At 50.3% G+C, this 21,486-nt stretch overlaps 1 protein-coding gene across 8 annotated transcripts in view; it reads right to left on the bottom strand.

The window, feature by feature from the left end:
* Positions 1 to 542: 542 nt before the first annotated feature.
* The window catches only part of mical2b (microtubule associated monooxygenase, calponin and LIM domain containing 2b), a 33,738-nt gene continuing 12,794 nt past the window's right edge, over positions 543 to 21,486 (bottom strand). For 3 of the 8 annotated variants that reach the window (XM_084672221.1, XM_084672220.1, XM_084672222.1), the window contains 25 exons: positions 20,147 to 20,404; positions 19,801 to 19,916; positions 19,383 to 19,509; positions 19,022 to 19,112; positions 17,814 to 17,961; positions 16,429 to 16,628; positions 15,897 to 16,000; positions 15,643 to 15,714; positions 15,242 to 15,379; positions 14,360 to 14,488; positions 13,978 to 14,211; positions 10,684 to 10,873; positions 10,283 to 10,356; positions 10,047 to 10,101; positions 6,554 to 6,665; positions 6,326 to 6,387; positions 5,541 to 5,594; positions 4,476 to 4,582; positions 3,511 to 4,237; positions 3,237 to 3,307; positions 2,931 to 3,020; positions 2,697 to 2,793; positions 1,197 to 1,296; positions 954 to 1,027; positions 543 to 760 (listed from right to left, as the gene is read on the bottom strand). In XM_084672221.1, coding sequence (XP_084528347.1) covers positions 570 to 760; positions 954 to 1,027; positions 1,197 to 1,296; positions 2,697 to 2,793; positions 2,931 to 3,020; positions 3,237 to 3,307; positions 3,511 to 4,237; positions 4,476 to 4,582; positions 5,541 to 5,594; positions 6,326 to 6,387; positions 6,554 to 6,665; positions 10,047 to 10,101; positions 10,283 to 10,356; positions 10,684 to 10,873; positions 13,978 to 14,211; positions 14,360 to 14,488; positions 15,242 to 15,379; positions 15,643 to 15,714; positions 15,897 to 16,000; positions 16,429 to 16,628; positions 17,814 to 17,961; positions 19,022 to 19,112; positions 19,383 to 19,509; positions 19,801 to 19,916; positions 20,147 to 20,404 — 3,621 coding nt within the window. In that variant the 3' untranslated portion in view covers positions 543 to 569. The remainder of the gene's footprint in view (positions 761 to 953; positions 1,028 to 1,196; positions 1,297 to 2,696; positions 2,794 to 2,930; positions 3,021 to 3,236; positions 3,308 to 3,510; positions 4,238 to 4,475; positions 4,583 to 5,540; positions 5,595 to 6,325; positions 6,388 to 6,553; positions 6,666 to 10,046; positions 10,102 to 10,282; positions 10,357 to 10,683; positions 10,874 to 13,977; positions 14,212 to 14,359; positions 14,489 to 15,241; positions 15,380 to 15,642; positions 15,715 to 15,896; positions 16,001 to 16,428; positions 16,629 to 17,813; positions 17,962 to 19,021; positions 19,113 to 19,382; positions 19,510 to 19,800; positions 19,917 to 20,146; positions 20,405 to 21,486) is intronic. The other 5 variants (XM_084672223.1, XM_084672224.1, XM_084672226.1 and 2 more) reach the window with 3 other exon arrangements.

The raw sequence follows: 21,486 nt of genomic DNA, 5'->3' as shown, positions 1-21,486 counted from the left end.
GCAAAAATAAACGTTCAGTTATATATTTTTTCGTAAAATTTAGATTGAAGATCATGTTGACCGACAGGTGTAGACATGGGAAAGGAAATACAATGTTCTCAACTCTTACACCCATGACAGTCTGAATGCATACAAGGGGAATCATTAACAAAGTGTCACAACAAATACACAAACATAAATCCAGAATCACAGATCATTTCACAAAGGAAAATCCTATTTGTTTAATATAAGAGGACCTTAGGGCTAGTATACACCAGTACGGTTTTACGTGCTTTCCAGTGGATCCAACAAAGTGCTCTAAACGATCCCGCCTACTTTAGTCCTTCCTGTCACAAGGCTACAGGCACACTGAGGTGGTTTTGGTTGGGTCGTGTTACACCATGGGTGTACATAGCAAAATCACACCAGTCACCCTGTAAATAAGTGGACAAAATGTAGTCTGTTGAACTTTCAACAACTACAAGCCCAAGTTTATTATTGCCTCATGTCCCAACCCGCACCCCCCCCCCCCCACCCCTCCCTAGACCCCAGACCTTCCCCCAGGCACAAACTCTAGCCCCTGCTCCTCCTCACTCGGAGGCCCAGTGGAACTGGTATCCCTTGGACAGCACCAAGCTCTCCAGGTCCCTGTCCTCGGCCCGCTCCTTCAGCCTCTGCTGTTCCAGCTCGCGGACCAGGGTGTCCCTCCTCTCCACCACGCCCATCATCTCCTCCAGGATCCGCTGCTCTGCCACCAGCTCACTGGCACTCTTACTGGTGTCTGCAACAGGTCGCATCCGTTAGCATTCATGAGCCGTCTAGTCGGTGTGTGTATATCTGTGTGTGTGTGTGTGTGATCACCCATGAATGCATGTGTGTGTCCAGACGTGTGTGTCATCACCCCGAAATACATTTCGGTGTGCTATAATGCATGTGTGTGTGTGTGTGAGTGCGTGCGCACGTGTGCCCCCTACCGTCGACGGCCATTCTGCGTCGTAGCTCCTGCTGCAGCCTGCTCTGTGTATCCTCCAGCTCCAGCTCCTGAGCGCTGAGCAGCACCATAACACACACACACACACACACACACACACACGGAATGAACAGGAAAGACCTAGCAGTTTGGTTGGACTGAATGATGACGCTTTTGTTTTTTTTTGTTTTTTTACTGTTACAGGTTGCCTGTTGGTTCACTTCAGTGTTTGCGATTCGGTGCTTACAAAATCATGAGCTCTGCCTCGTATCCCTCCAGTCTGTTCTTCTCCAGAACCAGAGTGAACCAGGACTGATAGAGAACGCCCTCATCTGACAGGCTGGTATCTGTATGGAAGAGTTATAACAGGGAGTCAGGTGGCTGAGCGGTTAGGGAATCGGGCTAGTAATCAGAAGGTTGCCGGTTCGATTCCGGCCATGCAAATGATGTTGTGTCCTTGGGCAAGGCACTTCACCCTACTCGCCTTGGGGGAATGTCCCTGTACTTACTGTAAGTCACTCTGGATAAGAGTGTCTGCTAAATAACTAAATGAAATGTAAACAAAAAGTTTCTTGCAACAACAAAAAACAGATCTACCCTTTCAACATCTTTACAATGACCATTCAAACATTCCGTTCGTTCTCAAACTGTTAGACCAAAAGGTTAACTTGCATATAAGGCCAGACACAGTATCGTTCCAACGGTTTATTTCATTTCAATCTGTGGATCTCTGAAAGCACACTAGCGCTGGGTATCTGCCCGCTACTCTTGGAGTGGGTAGATAAGTGTAGGAGTGAGGGTCTGAGTTTGAACAAAGACTCTATTCATAGACAGAGTCCTCCTCTCTCAAGCCCTAATACAATAATCCCAAAGCCAAGCCTCCAACACTCTCTCCAACACTCAAATGAACAACTCAGTTGAGTGCATTCTGTACATCGGTAGAACATTCGGTAGAACATTCACAAACAAGGGCACACTCACACAAATGTGCACGCGCACCACATACGGATCGAACACGCACACAAGTGTGATTCTGCAAGGCCATTTGTTGTATTCATCAACCTGTGTATAAAAGACAATAACAAAGCTACAGATGTGCGCCCCCTCAGTTCTTCAAGTTGCATTTGACAAGGACAAGAAACTGGACCAAACAAAGGTATTACTTTTCTTTCATTTGCTGCAAATGAAAGAACAACATATACTTCATGAACTGTTTGGGGAAAAAAAGTGTATATATATATATTTCATTTTTTGGTTCCTGTGATTTTCGCTTCAGTCTAAGCAGGGGGCCTTGAGATGAGGATCTGCAGGGGTTCAGGAGCTCCTAACTAGCATGCCGTCAGGATGTGCGAAAATGTAATTTTCAGCTTAGACAAACACAATTTCTGTCAGCAACAAATGATGAGACACAACGTGGTTTGTAACAAGCTTGGCTAGACGGACCCGTTCCTCCAATTTTGACTTTATTGTCGAGAATAATACTGCGCTATTAGCATTCAGCGGTGTAATGAGATGGAGACTGTCTTCCTCAGTCGGCTCATTCACTGTCATTCGCAAAGGCAGTTCCCACTACAGCCCATTCTATTCAAACTACCGCTAATGTTGCTGTCTTGGCCAGAGGTAACCTAGGAACAAAACCAATCTCCCAGCTCATGGTTTATTTGCTCAGGCAGACGGGTTTGACCCCCTCCCTCCCTCCCCCGACCCCCTTCGCTCCCTCACCTGTCCCCCCCTTCCCCTTACTCACCAGTCTCCTCCCCTCTCAGGAGCTTCTCTATGGAGACCCCTCTCTCCTCCAGGTCTCTCTGCTTCTCCCCCACCTCCTCCAGCTGACGCTGAATCACCTGGGGAGAGAAAACCTCCAGTCAGCCTGCCTCTCCCCTGTGGAACATCTCGTTCCTCTGGTGCTGGGATGGATTGATGGATCCATGTACTGGCTGGTTACTTTATACCGACTGATTGATTGAGTGGTTTGAGGTACCTGAGCTCTATGGAGTCTCTTGAGCTGTTCTGTTTTAGCCTGCTGGGCCACCATCCTCTCCTGCCTCCTCTTCAGCTTGTCAGGACAATCCTGAGAGTGTGTGTGTGTTGGGGGGGGGGGGGGGGGGGCATTCACACAGACGTGATCAATCACATCCCAAATAACACCACACATATCCCACGACAGGAGAGAACTGCCCAAACATCCAGGTCAAACATATGCGAGTACTTTGAATATTCGTGTCCCCCGTTTGTGTCAATACAACTACATCTCCCAGCATGCTTGGCGCGAAGGCGCAGTACTGACCGTCTGACCGGCCAGGCTGTTATCGTCGTCACTAGAGGAGCAGGACGCGTCCAGCTGCTCTTGGCTGGAGCCTGTGGACCAAGATACAAGGAACATTAGGTCTGATGACTCCCCGGATAAACCAAAATATCTACTTTCCACCTATAAAATGGGTCTAAATCATGTCATAAATCTCCCACTCGTTACCCTTATTAGACCGTATATAATTCCAGTTAACTATGCACACACTTGATGTTGGATGCACAAATCACACACAGCAACAATGTTCCCCGACCTTTGTTCCGGATGTTGGACAGGATGGTGCGGATATGCTGTCCCTCCCCCGCCTCCCCCGCTCCTCCCTCCCTCTTCTTCAGACGCAGCGAGGAGAAGAAGTTCACCCTCCGGGCGGGCAGGGAGGCCATGTCGTCCGTGAAGGCTCCGCCCCCTGGCTGTCCTCGGCCCAGGGACACCTGCTCCAGCAGGGTGGTGAGGTCGCCCCCTGTTGGCCTCCGCTGCTCGCGCATCCTCTCTTCCTGCCCTGGAGGCCCGGACCCAAACATGGAGCTGTAGTTGAAGGCTCCTTCCGACAGGGGCCTCTGTCTGCGGGGGCCGGCCCGCCTGGTGACCGCCACAGTTGAAGCGGGCCCAGACATTCCCAGGGACCTCCTGAGGGCATTAGCCAGCTGCTGGAAGGCCGTCGGCGGAGGTCCCTGGCTGGGGTCTGGGTGGGCTGGCACTGGGCCTAGCTCAGGGTCTGGTTCTGGCCCTGGCTGGGGTGGCTGGCTCTGGGACACTGGGTCACTGGTTGTCTGTACACCCAGTGCCCCTGGTAACCCTGAGGGCTCCTCCAGAGTGCCCAGGTTCCAGTCTAGAAGCTTCTCTTTCTCAGACACAGAAATGATCAGTTTCTTCTTGGGACTGGACGAGCCTGTGATGTCCTTTCCGGGAACCGGACACTCCTCTGAGCCTGGCAAAGCATTCTGGGTAGTAGGAGGTCTTTCATCAGCATTGTGGGAAATCTGGTCAAAACAGAACAACGATGTTAAACTAAGATATAATTACGGAAGCCTGGTTTGTTTTGCCGGCTTCAGGTTGTTTGGTCAAATGATATGGGAAGTCAAACGATTTAACACATTTCCATCATTTCATCAGGTGTGTATACGAGTGTGTTAGCATGTTTTAAAGGAAAGATAATCTCCTCTTACAGTATATGTAAGAGTGTTACGGTATATTTAAGAGTATGTTAGCATGTTTTACAGGAAGGACGACCTCCTCGTAGTCAGAGTCCGTCTCTGGGATGGGGGTGGACTCCTTGTCTGAAGCTTTACCCTTCTGGAAAGTTCTGACCAAGATGAGAGGCAGGGCTGCAGGAGGAGGTCACACACACACACACACACAAGGACCACAAAAGATTTGATACACACACATATGTATGTCATAATAACCATTGTGCTTTATATAGGTTGAGGCCCATCACGCATCACTGACTGGGGAGCGTGGGAAAGCAGAGTCGTTTAGGAACCCTTGCCGTGGAAAATGACTATGGTTGGACTACAGTGAAGAGAAAGGCACTCACTCATACACACAAATGCACACACACTCGTGTTGAGAATGACAGACCAAAATCACGAGATTCTTTCTGAGAGGAAACATCCCCGCCTAGTGACAGAGCAGTGATACTGCTCCATCTGACTGGGGGCCAGATGGCTGAGCGGTTAGGGAATTGGGCTAGTAATCAGAAGGTTGCCGGCTTGATTCCCGGCCGTGCAAAATGACGTGTCCTTGGGCAAGGCACTTCACCCTACTTGCCTCGGGGGAATGTCCCTGTACTTACTGTAAGTCGCTCTGGATAAGAGCGTCTGCTAAATGACTCAATGTAAACGATACGCACATCCAACACGTCTGTCGCATCAACTTCTTGACTGCTATACTTTACAAAGAACTTGGGTTTACGAAACACCTTAAGGAATGAACGGAAAATATTTGATGTTCTCATTAGAGGGATAGCACTTTTTTTATTTTATCAGCCAGGTTGTGGCTCAGGAGCTTCTCTATGGAGACCCCTCTCTCCTCCAGGTCTCTCTGCTGTGCTCAGGCTGTGGAGTCGTACAAAATACAAGTCCAAAGATGAGTGATGAATTCAGCAGGCCGGTGATTAGTCCAGTTTAGCACGGTGTTATAAATAGATAACCAGGAGGGAGCCTAAGTGCTTGTCTCACATGGGACTGTCAGTCACAATCACACTGAAATTCTCAAACACACATACATACACCATCTTGGCCTCATACATACACACACACACAGTCTCACACACACACTCACTTGCACGGATCCTTCTCTTCCATCGACTGCTCCTGTCTGCAGACTTAGAGACATCTAAACGGCAGGGACAGGGTGAGGGGCATTAGAATGGCAATTACGGTTTAAGCACTGATCCCACATAAGGGTTGGATATCTGTTTACACACATACAACTGCACATATATAGGTGATCAGTAACATTCCTAATCCATCCACGAGGGGACAGCACACTCCTCACACGTTATAGTAGAGATGAAGGCAAGGCAGAGCAGGGGAGAGGAGTGGGGCAGGACAGGAGAGGAAGCGAGGCACAGTACAGTACAGGAGAGGAGTGGGGCAGTACAGGAGAGGAGTAGGGCAGTACAGGAGAGGAGTGGGGCAGTACAGGAGAGGAGTGGGGCAGTACAGGAGAGGAGTGGGGCAGTACAGGAGAGGAGTAGGGCAGTACAGGAGAGGAGTGGGGCAGTACAGGAGAGGAAGCGAGGCACAGTACAGTACAGGAGAGGAGTGGGGCAGTACAGGAGAGGAGTGGGGCAGGACAGGAGAGGAAGCGAGGCACAGTACAGTACAGGAGAGGAGTGGGGCAGTACAGGAGAGTAAGCCAGGCGAGGTACAGTACAGGAGAGGAGCTGTTTGTGGTGAGGAGGGTTGGTGATGTCTGCTACGTCCTGTGTGATTTGACCGGAGAAAGTTGTGTTCCGTTCAACAACTCTGAGCTCAGCTTCAAAGATAAACAGCCAGATAGGGTGGAAAAGTTTGCTCCACCCATATCTCTTTCTCTCTCACACACACACACTACATTCTCACCTTTCTGATCCTGTGCTTTCACTTTCGTGTCAACAGAGTTTTCGTTCTTCCCCGAGTCAACTCTGAAAAGTGTCATAGAATTACAGTCATTATTAGTGGTGTGTGTGTGTGTGTAGCTACTTGTATGTGTGTGTGCATACGCTTGTGTGAGTGTGTGTTTGTGCATGTTTCTATGTATGTGTGTGTGTGTGTGTGTGTGTGTGTATGCATGTGTGTGTGTTAACGTACCCTGTGAGGCCATCAGCTGTTTCCAGAGTCTCCTCCACCACATCTGGAACCAGGTCCTTCATCGGGGACCCAACCCCCCGTGCTGGCTGGCCTCGGGGCCTAGCCTGCCCCCCTGGAAACAACACTTACATTACCCCCTGGGAGTCCACACACACACACACACACACACACACACACACACACACACACACAGACTATGGAGTCTGGTGTCATGGAGGGCTTTGGAATACGTCTATCTGTATGCACGATGGCACATTCCGCCCTACTCTGAACTTGTAAGATGCGTCAGACATCGAAAATGGGATGGAAAACGTCTGCTGAGCTGTGATCGCTGCTCGTGTTGTGTCACGATACCTGTCCCCTGGCTACAGTTCTCATACTATCACATGCTGGCACAGCCAGTATTCAGTCAGTCAAACTTCCCTGGGGTACACACACAGACACTCCCATTTCTACCGTGCCATTGGGTGACAGGCACCATGGGTATACATGGTTGTTCTTATTATTATTGAGGAATAACATAGCTTGGTCCATTAATCAACATCACTATGAGCATTTTGAACTCTAATATCTCCACTTAAATGGGGGAGTGCCCTTAATTAAACAAGTTAAATGTCAGTCATATATAGATATATTGACACTATATTGACGTTTGAAATGACACCTTTGATTTTCAAACCATTTCTGTAAAATAGGAGTTACACCACGATTCAGTCCCATGAATATGAACATGTTAACTCGACACACGTGGTGCTAACTGAGGCCTGACTGACCCGAGTGTTCCAATGCACTGACTGAAGGACAAGACAGACCAGAGAGGACAGATCCGAGAAACGGGGGAGGAGAAGGAGAGAAGGAGGAAGAGAGGGAGGGAGAGTGAGAGAATCCCAGAAGAACTGCAGAAAGACAACAGGCCTTTGATGGACCGAAAGGCGCCAGCGGTCAGGGTTGAGATGCTACGTCGGGTCTGCAGATGTTGTTACCATGTTTAGTGATGAGGTGGAAGGCCCATCCCGCTGTGGGGGAGTCTGCTCAGCGTGGACGGCGGTTAGGCTCGTGACGGGTTAAACTGGGGATGTTCCCGCGAAGGGGATTTGGTGCCTGGGAGGTTTTTACAAACCTGCTGAGGCCCTTAGGAGGTTAGGAGGTTAAATGTGAAAACTGTGAGAGTCGCGTCGGGCGCCGGATCGACCCTGACGCAGCGGTGCAACCACGCTCGTGTCTAAGATCGAATTTGGCAAATTTGTAAATTAAATTTTCCTTCTTGTTTTTTTTTTTTTTTATAAAAGGAGGAGGAAGCCGGTTTATTTATGTAATCAAATCAATTTATTTATACTTACAGCTTTAAATAGCATGTATTAAGCAACAGTTTATTTCACTGCATGTGGGAGAGAAAAAAAACAAACACTGCAGGCGAAAGGATCACAGACAACAACTTGAAATGGACATTAAAAAAGTGGACTTGTGCAAACAATGAGGGAATTCCTCCTGCACGTAGACTGGGAGGGTGGAGGTGCGGGCGGAGGGAGAGAGGATGGCAGAGGCCGGGGTGGTGGTGAGGGGGAATGAGGCCGGTGGAAGGGGGGAGGGATGGAGGAGGACGAGGGGGGGGGCGACTAGGACGAGCAAGAGAGTGCTCTGGAGAGGCTGTGAGGGCCCCCAGCTGGCTGGTCTCTGTCTGCAACACAGAAACCACAGAGAGAGACGACAGACGGACAGAGACAGAGAGACGGGGAGGCATGGCCGTTACTTGCGGGCTGATCACGACGACGCGGGGGCTGCAAGACGCATGCACGGAACACCGGGGGGCAGGCTAGCCTGGTGCAGCGCATCAAGGCCGGTAGTTAGTGGGTGGGGGGGGGGGTGGGGGGGCGGGGGGGCGAGGTGAGAGGGGGCGCCCGGAGGCTCACGGTGGCACGACTACGCTACTGAGCAGGTCGGTGTACGTGTGGAACCAGGACACGCTCGCACCTGGTTGGTTAATAGGGGTTAAGGAGCTACGGAGGCAGCCAATGTCAAAGAAATGCAGCTGATCACATGACCCAAGCAGCGAACCAATCACCTTGTGGCCTTCACTGCTCAGCCAATCAGAGGGTACAGCGTTGGAAATAGACTACAATGTAAAGATGTAAAGAACACAAATGAAATAGCAGGAGGAATGGAAAATGAAGAAAAGATGTCTGGGAAACACAACACAGTAAAGTTCTCATGTTGCAGCTGTTTAGTCTTTAGATGACAACAAGTTTTAAATGAACTTTGAACTAAATTCTGAGTAATACTGACAGTCATAGTGCATTAACAACAGTCAACAATGCCAATCAAAGCCCAGGTACACAGGTTGATCTTGTAGATTGTATCTGTTTTGTAATCATTCACAGCACAGAATATGTGCATTAGTCAAGTTCCTACAAACGTTCTTTCTTTGGCAGATTTTGGTCGGCCATGTTTCCCCCCCCCACCATAACGTAAATATATCAGCAAATGACAACATTTAGTAAACAAATAAAAATTTTTTTTAAAGAAAAGCAAACTAAACTAAATCTTCACTTTTACATTACAAAACAACCTCTTGAAAAGAACTGAGAAAAAAAATACTGTTTGGCTTTTCAAATCTCTAGTGCAATGAATTCAGACAGACTAGCAGGCTAGCCCAATGGGCCCAGTACAGATTCAGTTACCGAGCAGGCAGTTTATAGCTAACATTCTGTAGCAACATGGTTCGTTTTTCATTCTTCACACAACACAGACACGCCAGGCAGTGCATACTCCTGCAATCCCTCCAGGTCCAGTAAAGTGCTTTTAGTCAACCCTTAGTCGCTCGTCAGCTAAGCATCATAATTATCCTTCAAAAGGTCAATTTCAGGGGAGAGGAACAATTCTCCCATATTTTCAAGTACTCTCTAGATTAGTGCAATCAGGAAGCAGTTTTGCACTCTTTTATTATTTTTATTAACGCAAATAAAAGTTATTCCTGGAACATGCAGAGGGCTAAATGACACCGAATGATTGAAATTCTTATTTGAGTCTGTATCAAGATATGTAGAGGGTCAGACAAAGTACAGACTCGATTTACGTTTTAGAAGCAAGTGCTTAAGCTACAGTACAACTGCATTTAGTTGACCAAACCCCAGGCTTTCCCTCACCAGGACCCCAGCTAAGCCTCCCTCTTTTGGGCCACCCCCTCCAGGCGAGCCTGAGGCCTCGGGGCCCTAGCAGAAGTCCTGGGGCTAGGGCTGGGCCCAGGCCTGGCTGTGGGGCGGGGCCTCCAGGTAGATCTGGGCCAGAACCTCGAGCAGCATGCAGAGCAGAGGCAGGCCCAGGCTGAGGAGCTCGTACAGGAAGAGGAAGTCCTCCCAGCGGCTCCACACGCCAAGCCCCGCCTCCCCGGCCGCCCCGGCCGCCCAATTCGTCAGGCGGCCGGGGGTCCCACACAGCGCCCGCCCCGCTGCCAGCGGCCAGCGCAGGCCGCACCTGAGGAAGGAAGTCAGGGTACCTGTGGACCTGTGGTCTGTGTCGTCGCCCGAGGTCGTCACGCGTACCTGGTCGTCCTGAGGGACACAGGAGGGGATGAGAGATGCCTGAATGTTTGGGGGGGGGGGGAAGTTTCTGCTGATTCGTTGCGTCTGTGTGTGTGTATGTTTAGTAGTGAGAGATTGAAGACGTGTGCGAGGTGTGCGTTTCATGCACGTGTTTCTGCGTTAGATGTGTGCGTCTTGACAGTAGACTTACCGCCCTCTTCCGGAAATTGACCGGAGCAGTGCTGGGTCTGCGCTGGGAATAGTGCATCTTACAGTAAAACTTCCCTGGGGTACACACACACACACACACACACACACACACACACACACACACACAGTTTCAAAGTCAATTCTGATAGCATAGCATTCTGATAGTCGATTCTGATAGCATAGCATTTTGATAGCATTAGGAAGTAATTGATGATTTGATAAATGAATGACAGACTACAGTAACTGGGTGAGTGAATGAATTAAGGATTTGTGACTGACGTGAGGTAAAGTGAGGTAATTAGGTCGAGAACGAATGAATTCATGACTGGATAAGTAACTGGACGAGTGAGCGTATAAGTGAGTGGATGAGAGACTGGATGACTGAGTGGATGCCAGGCCTACCCTGCTGGGAGTCGAAGGCGTGCCCCCCCAGGCGCAGCGTGCAGCTGCACACGTCGCAGCGGAGGCACTCCCGGTGGAAGAAGAGCCCCTCGGCGCCCAGGCGCTCCATCACGTACACACGCTTCCTGCAGAAGTGACACGTGTCGCTGCCGCCCAGCGTCTGGGAGAACTCCCCCCGCCGGCCCACACACTGCAGGGGAGACACCAGGCCACAGTCAGGGGCTTCAACAGAGGGGGGGGGGGGGGTAGTGGGACATAAGGAGGGGGGGTTGAGGCAGGGGACATGGGCTAGGGAGCAGGGTTAGGGTGAAGGAAACAGGGTGAAGGGCTGGGGTTAGAGGGCAGGGTTAGGGGGTAGAGTGTGCAGGGTTAGGGGGCAGGGTTAGGGTGAAGGGGTCAGAGTTAGGGGCTGGGATTAGAGGGCATGAGGCAGGGTTAGGATTTAAGGGGCAGGGTTAGGGGCCAGAATTAGGGGGCAGGGTTAGGAGGCAGTATGGAGACTGTGAGTATAAAAATACCCCATCACAGACCCTCCAACATCAAACCACAGCTCGGTTGAAAACCAATGATAGATGATTTATTTAATAATATTTACTATGTCTCCATGGTGTTGGGGTCACAGGCAGCCATAGGTGTAACTGACCAGACCTTCCTGGTAGCAGAACCAACAGAACCTTCCTGGTAGCTGACCCAGACAGAACCAGAACCTCTCTGCAGACCCAGACACTTACCCCCTACATACCCAACCCCAACCACCCCCGGTCACACACACGCGCACACACACACACAGAGCCAGGTCCGGGCTAACCCTGCTTACCGGCGAGGAGTTGGGTCTGTGGTCTGTCTCATACAGGATAGCCAGAGTCTCAGCCTTGGCCCCTATTACTGAGGACACTCTTCCAACTGTCCGCTACACACACCACAGGCAGAAGATGGAGGGAGAGAGCGAGAGGGTGAAAGAGAAACCAGAGGTGTAGACAAGGACAGACAAAAGGGCCGAAGGAAAGAATTGAAAGGGGAAAAAGCTCCTTAACAATATATCTCAATCTATTTTGGAAAAGGGCATTTGGCACTTAGACCAGGAATGACTGACAGCTCGTCCATGTTGAGGTAGTGGACTGGTACCTGTTTGTTGGACTGAACTGCTCCAGCTGGGCAACTCTCAGAGCGAACTATCGTCTTTCCAATCATTTTACTGGAGGCTGCGTTCCCACTGCGCTATAAAACCCAACAACGCAAGAATCACAACCAATCTTGGACAACGCAGCTATAACTGTGCTAAACCATCTATCTAGAAGCTTCTATGGCATGCAAGTCAAGTCGGTTCTGCCGTTTCCCACACTACCTTGTCAAGAGCCACGTCCTCAACGACCTTACGGACCTCGGCCCTGACCTTGTCCGTGACCTTCTCTTTGACCTTGACATGGACTACGTCCTTGACACTCTGGTCTTGACCCCTCTCTCTTAACTTCTGGCCCTTCTCTGGGCCCTGAGGAGAGCGAGGCAAGAGGGAGGAAGAGGGGGAGGGGGAGGAGGAGATGGGGGGGAGAAGCCACAGACAGCAGCAGGTTCTGGGACCGGATGGACCACGGGGCTTTTAGGAACGGAGGGGGGAGGAGGAGAGGAGGGAGAGAAGTCCGTGTGCAGAGGGAAAGTTGAGTGATCAGTCTGCAGATGAGAAGGTGACACACAGAGAGAGAGAGAAGTAGAAACAATTATATAGACATGATTTTCCCTATACTTGGTCTTAACCAAACCATGCAATCTAGAGCGAGAGGCGCACAGAGAGAGGGGGCGGAGGGAGGAAAAGAAAGAAAGAAAGAAAGGATTCAAGGTGTGACAAGGAATGAGGTCAAGAGAGAGGGAGAAAGAGATAAAGGAAACAAAGGGATTTGCTGGACTTGCGACAAAGTAAATAGAAGTCTAATTAGTTTGCCCTTTGAGAGGAGGTCTCGTCTAAACAAACAGAATTTTCCAGTAGTGATTAGAGCTGACCTCCAGTGGCAGTACATGCCTGGACAAAACAGCTCCAACTGCTGTTGTCAGTTTGTTTTCAAATTGGACGCATGCGCTGCTCTCACCAAGAATCAGACTAATGTTATCACAAGCAAGGCAAAGCAAGAGTAATAATAACACACCTGTTAGAACCTAGACACGTGTGTACATGTAAGAGTATAGGATAGACAGACATACAGGCAGACAGGCAGACAGACAGACAGGTAGACAGGCAGGCAGACAGACAGACAGGCAGACATGCAGACAGGCAGACAGACAGGCAGACAGGCAGACAGGCAGACAGATAGACAGATAGACAGGCAGACAGACAGACAGACAGACAGAGACAGGCAGAGAGGCAGGCAGGCAGGCAGATAGACAGGTAGACAGGCAGACAGACAGACAGATAGACAGGCAGACAGGCAGACAGGCAGACAGACAGACAGACAGGCAGGAAGGCAGACAGAACTCCACCTTCAGATGAGGGCTACTGGAATCAGGAAACATGGAGGACAGTAGAACAGCTCTCTCGCTGATGCTCTTCCTGCTGAACTCCCTAGCGGAGGTTTTGCTCTTCCTCTGAACAGCCAGTCAGAGACGACAGGAGGAGGCGAGGAACAGAGAGACCAACACAGCAGGGCATGAACACAGGGGAATGACGCGTTCAGATCCTTCTGGTCAATTTTGAAACAGGATGCACACATCCATCCATACTTGGGATGTTGTTTTGAGGACAGCAGTACTGCGCAGACAAATACACTGAAGTAACAGGGCGAAGCTGAGAAATATTGTGTTGTAATCCAATGACGGTAATCCACATTTAAACTGAATGATAATCTGTCACTTTAGAACAATGGAGCCCTTGTCAGGTTCTTGTTGTTGTTTGTTATGGATGGTTAGGGCCAGCCTAGGTAACGCAAGGATTAGACTCCAGCACTGAGATGTGGCTGGATTAAATCGGCTCTCTGCTCTGTGTGTGTGTGCGCTTGTGTGTGTGTGTATTGTGATCGGAGCCGTATGAGGCAATCTGCTGTATTGTGGGTGTCAGACTGTTATACTCTTGTCTTCTGCCTCAGTGAAGTGGCTGTCCTGCTGTAGGGCCCTAGTCACGACCTCTAACCTCTGACACACCGGTGTGAACTGCCACAAAGCAGTTAGACAACAAGGTGTCTTCAGTATACAGGCAGACAGACACACAGACAGATAGATAGAGACAGACAGAAACATAGACCAGTAGACAGACAGACAGAGACAGACAGAAACATAGACCAGCAGACAGACAGACAGACACCAGTTCACCTGGGTAATGTTGTCCCCTGGCGTTTGAGCCCCAGATTCAGACACCTTCCTTAAGCTGAGATGGCTGGGAGAGGTGTATTCTGGGTAATCGGCGTCACCAGGACACTCTGGGCTCTCTGAGAACGGTGACACAGAGCGGAGGGGGACAAGCTCAAGGGGAGGGATCTTGGGAGTGTGCTGTGGACTCATTGGCCGAACTGTAGGATCCTCCAATAGGCGTAAATAAATAGACGGCTGGAAGCAGGAAGTAGGAAATAGGAAGCAGGAAGCAGAAAGATAAAAGGTGAAGATGAAGCCTCTAAGGACAGAAACATATTTTGTTCCCCTAGCACCCCCTTTTGTGCTAGCTCCTCCACCAGAGGAGCTGACCAATCAACACTACCTGCCACTTAGGCTGAGGGGGCGGAGCCGGGGGAGGGGGCGTGTCCTTGGGCTTGGCGAAGCGAGGGTTCTCAACCTTGTCTGGTGAGGGCAGGGGCGGGGTCGCAGGGTCCAGGGGGTCAAACTCAGACTGACCAATCAGAGGACAGGTTAAAGGTGACAGAGACAAGACAGAGAACAGAAAGACAGGCATCAGAGGACTTGAGCGAAAAAGATTAGGAAGGTCTACTTTAGACCATAGGAAGCAGTTAAAAGGCGAAAATACAGGCAAGATGATCTTGATTTGAACATTCATGCTGTGACAGTGTTGGAGAGGAGGAGGATTTGTGACATGCCAAGGTCTTAGCAACACAAAGGCCTGCATTCACACAGGATTTAGAGGAGTCTGCCAGCCTGCAGGCATCCAACTAACACCCAACATGGTGAACGGTCTCTTTTCCAGTCTCTTTCTAGAAGAGCTGTGTGGAGAAAGACGCTCCACCACCACGTTTCCTCCCCGCTGTCTCCATAGCAGCACACACACCGAGTTACGGAACTTCCACTGAATGTCGCTTCGGATAAAGACGTCTGCTAAATAAAACACTATTATCATAGTTGGACAGAGAGCACTTAAGTCTGAGCCTGTTTCAGGCCTGAGGATAATACACTGGTGAGAGTGTGTGTGTGTGTGTGTGTGTGTTTATCTACACAGCAGAGTATGTGCACACAGGTTCCCTGGCAGAGGCATCACAGTGATACAAAACAGGAGATCAAGACGTCGCAGGTTCGAGTCCCCCCCCCCCCCCCCCCCTCCCGTTCGTCGCTTTCGATGAAAAGGAATCCCTGTTTCGTGAATCCCTTCCTGAATCTTCCAGGGCAGAGCTCCGTCTCTGTGCTGACTCACCTTGCTGCGGAGGCTAGCGCCGGAGGCGTTCCGCTCCTCAAACTTGGCCAGGAGCTGGGTGGCCATGGAGCGCACCTTGTTCTCCCGCTGTTCCCCGTCCTCTCCTGCAGGGAGCGCACTCTGACAGGACAGCTGCAGCTGTCATGCCACCACAGGGACGAAGACGAGGAGGCACACAGGAAAATGATCGTTACTTTTCTAAACGGGGGGATTAAATATCATAAAAAATGTCTTCTTTCTTTTTTAGTTGTAAAATGTACATATATGAATCAATGTTTGGTCGTTTTTCACCCCATAGTCTGCCCATAACAGCCACAGACAGATGCTGACCACAGACAAGTAGACAGGTACCAGTCATGGACAGGTAGACAAGTAACAACCACAGACAGGTGGCGACCCACCTCATCCAGGTAGCTGTTGCCCTTCCTCCGTCTCTTGTTGGTGGGGTCGCTCTCCTCCAGCTTCTTATCCTCCTGGAGAGTTTGGCACAAACACCCATCAGAGCTTTAAACTGACATACAGTAAACAGACCAATGCAGATTAAAAAGGGGAAAGAGAAAGAGATGGGAAGAGAGAAAGAGGATGGAGAGAAAGAGGAAGATAAAGAGAGAGGATCGAGGAGGGTGAAGGTTTGGTGCGGATGGTGGGTTGATACCTTAGGGACTCGCTTCCTGGGCTGGGTTTGGTTCATTGAGCTGTAAGCCGAGTTTGCCGCCTCTGATGAATACTGCTCATTGTTCTCATCTGGTTCCCTGGTACCTGCGACAGATCACACACACGCACACATTAATTCCAGTAAAGATACACATTACAGTAGCAGTTAGGTCTACAAGGCTGTGGTACAAGTACTGTGGCTTAACATGAATTGAAACCTACAAGCATTTCTCACATGCCACCCTCCATACACTCCTCTCCACACAAACATACACCACACCCGCACCACACATATACACCACCCACTACACACCCCCCCCCACCCGCCACACACACACAACCCCCCCCCTCCACCCACGCAAGGCACACACAGCACACACACCTTCCCAGCAGGCCAGGGTTGTGCACCGGGTGACTCTTTATCTTTCCACAGCAGAGGGAACACTCCGGCCTCAGTCAGTCAGTCAGTCAGTCAGGGCCCCGATCCTCACCCGCCCCTCCAGCCCCCCCCCCACACCGTCCCCCAAGCCTACCGTTCACGGCCCCGGGGGAGTTCCGGAACTTGTCGTAGAAGCGGCTGAGGTAGAGGACCATGAGCAGCTTGTCCGGGCCCTGCTCCAGGGCCATCTCCTTCCCCGTGGTGACGGCCTGGATGCCCAGCTCGCGCTCCGCCAGCTCCAAGGCCAGCTGGTTGTTCTGGGCGCAGTCCTCCTCGTTCAGAGAGTCAAAATCACTGTGTGTGTGTGTGTGCGTGTGGGGGGGGGGGGGACAGAGAGAGGTGGACAGGGAGATATATAGAAATGGAGGGAGAGAGAGAAAGAGAGAGAGATGGAGATATAGAGATGGAAAGTGGGTATTAGATAAAGCACAAAACAGTGTACAACAACAAACCCTAATAACGTACCACAGCAATGAACCATATTAATGATGTCAGAATGCTGTGAAGTGGTGTGAGTCAGACTAAAATACTTACTTGGCTACATCTACTCTCTACGAAGTGTGTGTGTGTTTGTGTGTTTGTGGCACATAGGTGCCCAAAGAAGGAATGAGATCATTCCGACCAAGCCTTCTGCACACACAAACTCTAACAAGGGTGCTGAACACAGACCAGACTAGGGGCAGTGACATGAACACAACATCTCCATGACACATTTGTCAGCAGGAACATAATGTGTTAACAATGAAGGAACCGTCCCATAATAGTTACTGGACCTTATGTTTTTGAGGTTGGTCTGGAGACTGAAAATAACTTGGATGAGCGGTCATTACAGTCATACAAGCGGTTCCCTTTCTGTGAGTGACTTCCCCTGTAGCTGTTGGCACACTGGGCAGAGTACAGAACAGGCCTTAGGTAGCAGAACAGCGGAACAAGCCTTGGGTAGCAGAACAGCAGAACAGGGCAGGCCTTAGGTAGCAGAAGAGCACAGTCCAGAGAGGAATCAACGTTTTCTTTCACTCTCAGCAGCAGCGTGTGACACAGGCCTCAGGACTGAACTCTCACAGCTACCATCAGAAGGTCCTATGACGGTGCTGATGGCAACATGGTGCTGTGTGTGTGTGTGTGTCTTTCTGTATGAGTGTCAGTGTGTGTGTGCTCCATTGTGCATGTGTGTTTATCCGTGTCTGTGTGTGTGTGTGAATATCTTTCTGTATGACATTTACATTTAGTCATTTAGCAGACGCTCTTATCCAGAGCGACTTACAGTAAGTACAGGGACATTCCCCCCGAGGCAAGTAGGGTGAAGTGCATTGCCCAAGGACACAACGTCATTTGGCGTGGCCCGGAATCGAACTGGCAACCTTCTGATTACGAGCCCAATTCCCTAACCGCTCAGCCACCTGACTCCCTTATGAGTGTGTTTAGTTGTGTCTGTGTGTGTCTGTGTGTGTGTGTGTGTGCGCACGCTCATCGTCTCACATGAGCTCGGGCTGGAGGTGGTGTATGAGGGCGCAGAGGGCCAGCCCGTTCCTCCAGGAGGACGTGAGGTTGGTGACGGCCACGCCCCGGTAGCCCTCCGTCTGCCGCTGGCACCAGGTCAGCAGGCGGCCCGGCCGCACCTCCGCGTCTGCAGGGTCAAAAGGTCAACACCTGAACAACCTAAACCCACCAGCCCAAAGCACACAGGGGCTTCGTCGAGGAAGGAACATTGTTGGAAATCCTATTGGCTCAGGTCGGTTTGGAGACTGCAAATAACTTGGATGAGCGGTCATTAGTCATACAAGAAATCCCCCTCTCTTTTGGTGAGTGACTTCCCTTTCTAAGTCCAACGTCAATTTCCATGAATATGATGATCGAGTGGATTAACTGACCCAATACTCGTGTCAACAGTATCCACTATCATCGTTTCTGGGTAGGAGAGGAACAGTGAACACAGGCAGAAAGGAAGGAATAGAAGACAAGTTGTGGAATGCACCCATGTCAACAATGACACGGTTAGCAAATCAGTGATTCCACTGTACACTGTCAGCCAATCACTAAAGTCAACAATGACTCAGTCAGCCAATCAAACAGTAGAACTCGGAAACCCATACCTCTCTAGAGCAGCGCCGACCCATCAGGGTCAGCAAGATCCGCTTCAGCCAATGGGAGGCAATGAATGTAACAAGGTTTTATGTTTTACATCAAATCTGAATTATATTTGAAAAACTTTATAAAATTGTACTATTGTTATTGACACTAAAGAGTACAGGGACTATAGTTTATAGGTACCAGAGTATAAAGGGACTAGAGTTTTTGTTGAGGCCAGACTCTGCAGTCACACTAAGGCAACATTTTCTTTATTTATTTGAATAAAAGCAGGTGGGTGTTTGCTTCTGGTCGCATTCTTTTGTTGCATGGCTCACATCGTACTGAGGTAATCTGGCTAAGCCTTGACTAGCGAAATGATGTGACTCACCAATGCTGAACCAATTGTAAAATAGAGGGGGTGGTTGGGAGGCAAATGGAAGAGACTAATATTGGTTGGTTAGGGTTAATGTTTGTTTCATTGTCAGTTAAAGGAGTGTAGGTTCACTGTCCTATTTCGCCACAGCCCGCAAATACATTTAGCACATTTCAGTGACCGTCCATAAATAATCCTGTGGGTGTGCAGGCATGGGGGGAGGTCGCTGGGAACAGTCTCTCACCTGGTCTGGAAAGGTTGACAGATCTCCACGTCGGACCGCCTTTCTCTGGCGGGCCCGGAGCCTGCTGTCCGTCTATGAACAGGTGACGCACCTGGGAGAGAGAGAGAGAGAGAGAGAGAGGGGAAAGATGAGGGAGGGAGAGCGAGAGAGAGAGCGAGAGAGAGCGAGCGAGAGAGAGAGCGAGAGAGAGCAGGGAAAAAGCAAGAGAGAGCAAGAGTGAGCGAGAGAGATCGAAAGATGCTGTAAGCAATCATCAAGGACAAAAAAAGACGATTCGCTCCAAATCAGTTGAACCCCACAGACTGACTGACACAGGAACCCCCATAGAGAGTCTCCCTCTCCATCACACAGCCAGACGGACCTGGTGAGGACGGACACAGGTGGAGTTCAGGTTGGGATAGCGAGTGGAGGGGTCAACGGTGTACCCGTCAAAGTTCTTCGAGATGTTTTCTGTGGTCGTCTGGGGCAACAAGCGGTAGAGACTCTCCCTGACAACAAGAACATGGAGAGACATGGAGGGTCATTATTTTCGAGGCTTCAGAGAACGTCTTGTCTGATTCTAGATGATTCAACTGTACGGTGTGTTACACACGTTGGTTGCAAAACAGCAATAAAGAAAAAAAGACAAAAGAAAAGGTCAGTAGAAAGAGCAAGTGTTTGAACATTTGAATACGGCCATCCAAACAAATAAGCAGGCGGCACTTTTATAGAGTTAAAACATTGAAAATGTTTTTTTTCCAGCTAAATGTCAAATTGACCCTTCCCCCACTCCTCCTCACCTCTCGGCCAGTATCTCCAGAGGGGTTTTGCCCTGTGCCCAGCCCCTCACCATCCAGGCCGTGTCGAACGCTGCCAGGAAGCCTCGGGCACAGCCAGTCCCCATGGGCCAGAACGGCTGAGAGAGAGGAGCGAGAGAGCATGGTCACACAGGGGAGAGACAGGGGTAAGAGAGCATGGTCACACAAGGAGGAGAGAGAGAGGATGGTCACAGACACACACACATATATTTATTTTCTCCACATACCCATTACCCCAGCCCCATCCAACTACCCCCCCCCCATCTTCCCCATGACTCCCCCCTCCTTTAGCCTGCCTATCCCCTGACTCCCCCCCTGTCTCCCCCACCTCCAGCAGGCTGTCTCCGACCAGGGCGACCAGCAGCTGGTGTCCGTGTTTCTCTCGCGCCAGCGCGGCGTTCTCCGAGGCGTACATGCAGGTGAAGTCGAACATGGCCACGTCCGGCTGGCCGCTGTGGTTGATGGCGTAGTCCAGCGACGGCAGCTGGTAGTTGGTGCCAAAGTCTGCGGCCTCGCGGGCGTACGAGAGCAGAGCCTCCTGGTTCACATTCCCACTGCTCAGCAGCTTCTCTGTCTCCATGTAGTCCTATGGGGGGGGGGGGGAGAGAGAGAGATGGGTGGGGAAAGAGAAAAGGAGGGAAGGAGGGAGAGAGGGAGCAAGTCGTGGAGAGACAGAGAGCGAGAGAAAGAGAGGGGTGGAGGGAAAGAGGGAGGGGGAGAGAGAGAGAGAGAGAGAGAGAGAGAGAGAGAGAGAGAGAGAGAGGTGGAGGGAGGGATGGATGGATGGGGAATGAGAGTGAGGGAAAGATTAAAGGAGGGAAGGAGAGAGGGAGGAAGCGAGCAAAGGGTGGAGAGAGAGAGAAAGAGGGATAGAGGGAGAGAGAGCGAGGGAGGGAGAGAGTAAGGGATGGAATAAGAGAGGGATGGATGAGTTTAGCAGATGCATCAGGCTATTGGACTATTTTAATCCATCAACACTCTGCCTAACTGATAGTTTGTTTTCTGAGGACTACAAGAGCTTTGTTGACTTTGTTGACCAGTTTCGTTGACCAGTTATGACATTCAAAGCTTTTATGAGAGTGGACCAGCCACTCAAACAAACATTGTAACACACACACGCACTCACCCTAATTCTCAAACACACACACACATTCTGGTGTCTGTGTCTGAACTGGGACATTGATAAATCTGTTGTCACCGAGAAGGAATGTAGGATTAATATCAGCCCTCTGAGATCACAGTAAGTGTGGCTCTAATGCGTGTGTGTGTGTGTGTGTTTGTGTGTGTGTGTGTACGTGTCTGTCTGCGTGTCAATAGCCATCATCCTGATCCAATGTGTCCTGCTTTATTAATAACCTCACTCATCCTGTACAATCCTCTCAGAGGACATATCTTCCTTGCAAGTCACTTGTTAGAGTGTGTGTGTGTGTGTTACAGGGGGGCATGGGGCAGGGGAACAGTGAGTGATGGGCCTCCCTTAAGGATGCTAATGAAATAGGGGTAAGGGTTAGCATGCACCAAGGGACACACACACACACACACACACACACACAGCAGCTGACTGGTGAGCTGCCACATGGGGAGCACGATTTCTCCTCCACCAGAGAACACTGCACTGCAGCATACGTCGTCTGTGGCTCTCTCCTCAGTCACGGCGCAGCGGCTGCC

Source organism: Hypomesus nipponensis, chromosome 14, assembly GCF_054491055.1.
Source record: "Hypomesus nipponensis isolate SF chromosome 14, ASM5449105v1, whole genome shotgun sequence".
Taxonomy (NCBI): Eukaryota; Metazoa; Chordata; class Actinopteri; order Osmeriformes; family Osmeridae; genus Hypomesus; species Hypomesus nipponensis.
Note: the sequence above shows the minus strand (reverse complement) of the source record. Positions and strands in the feature narration are given on the sequence as shown.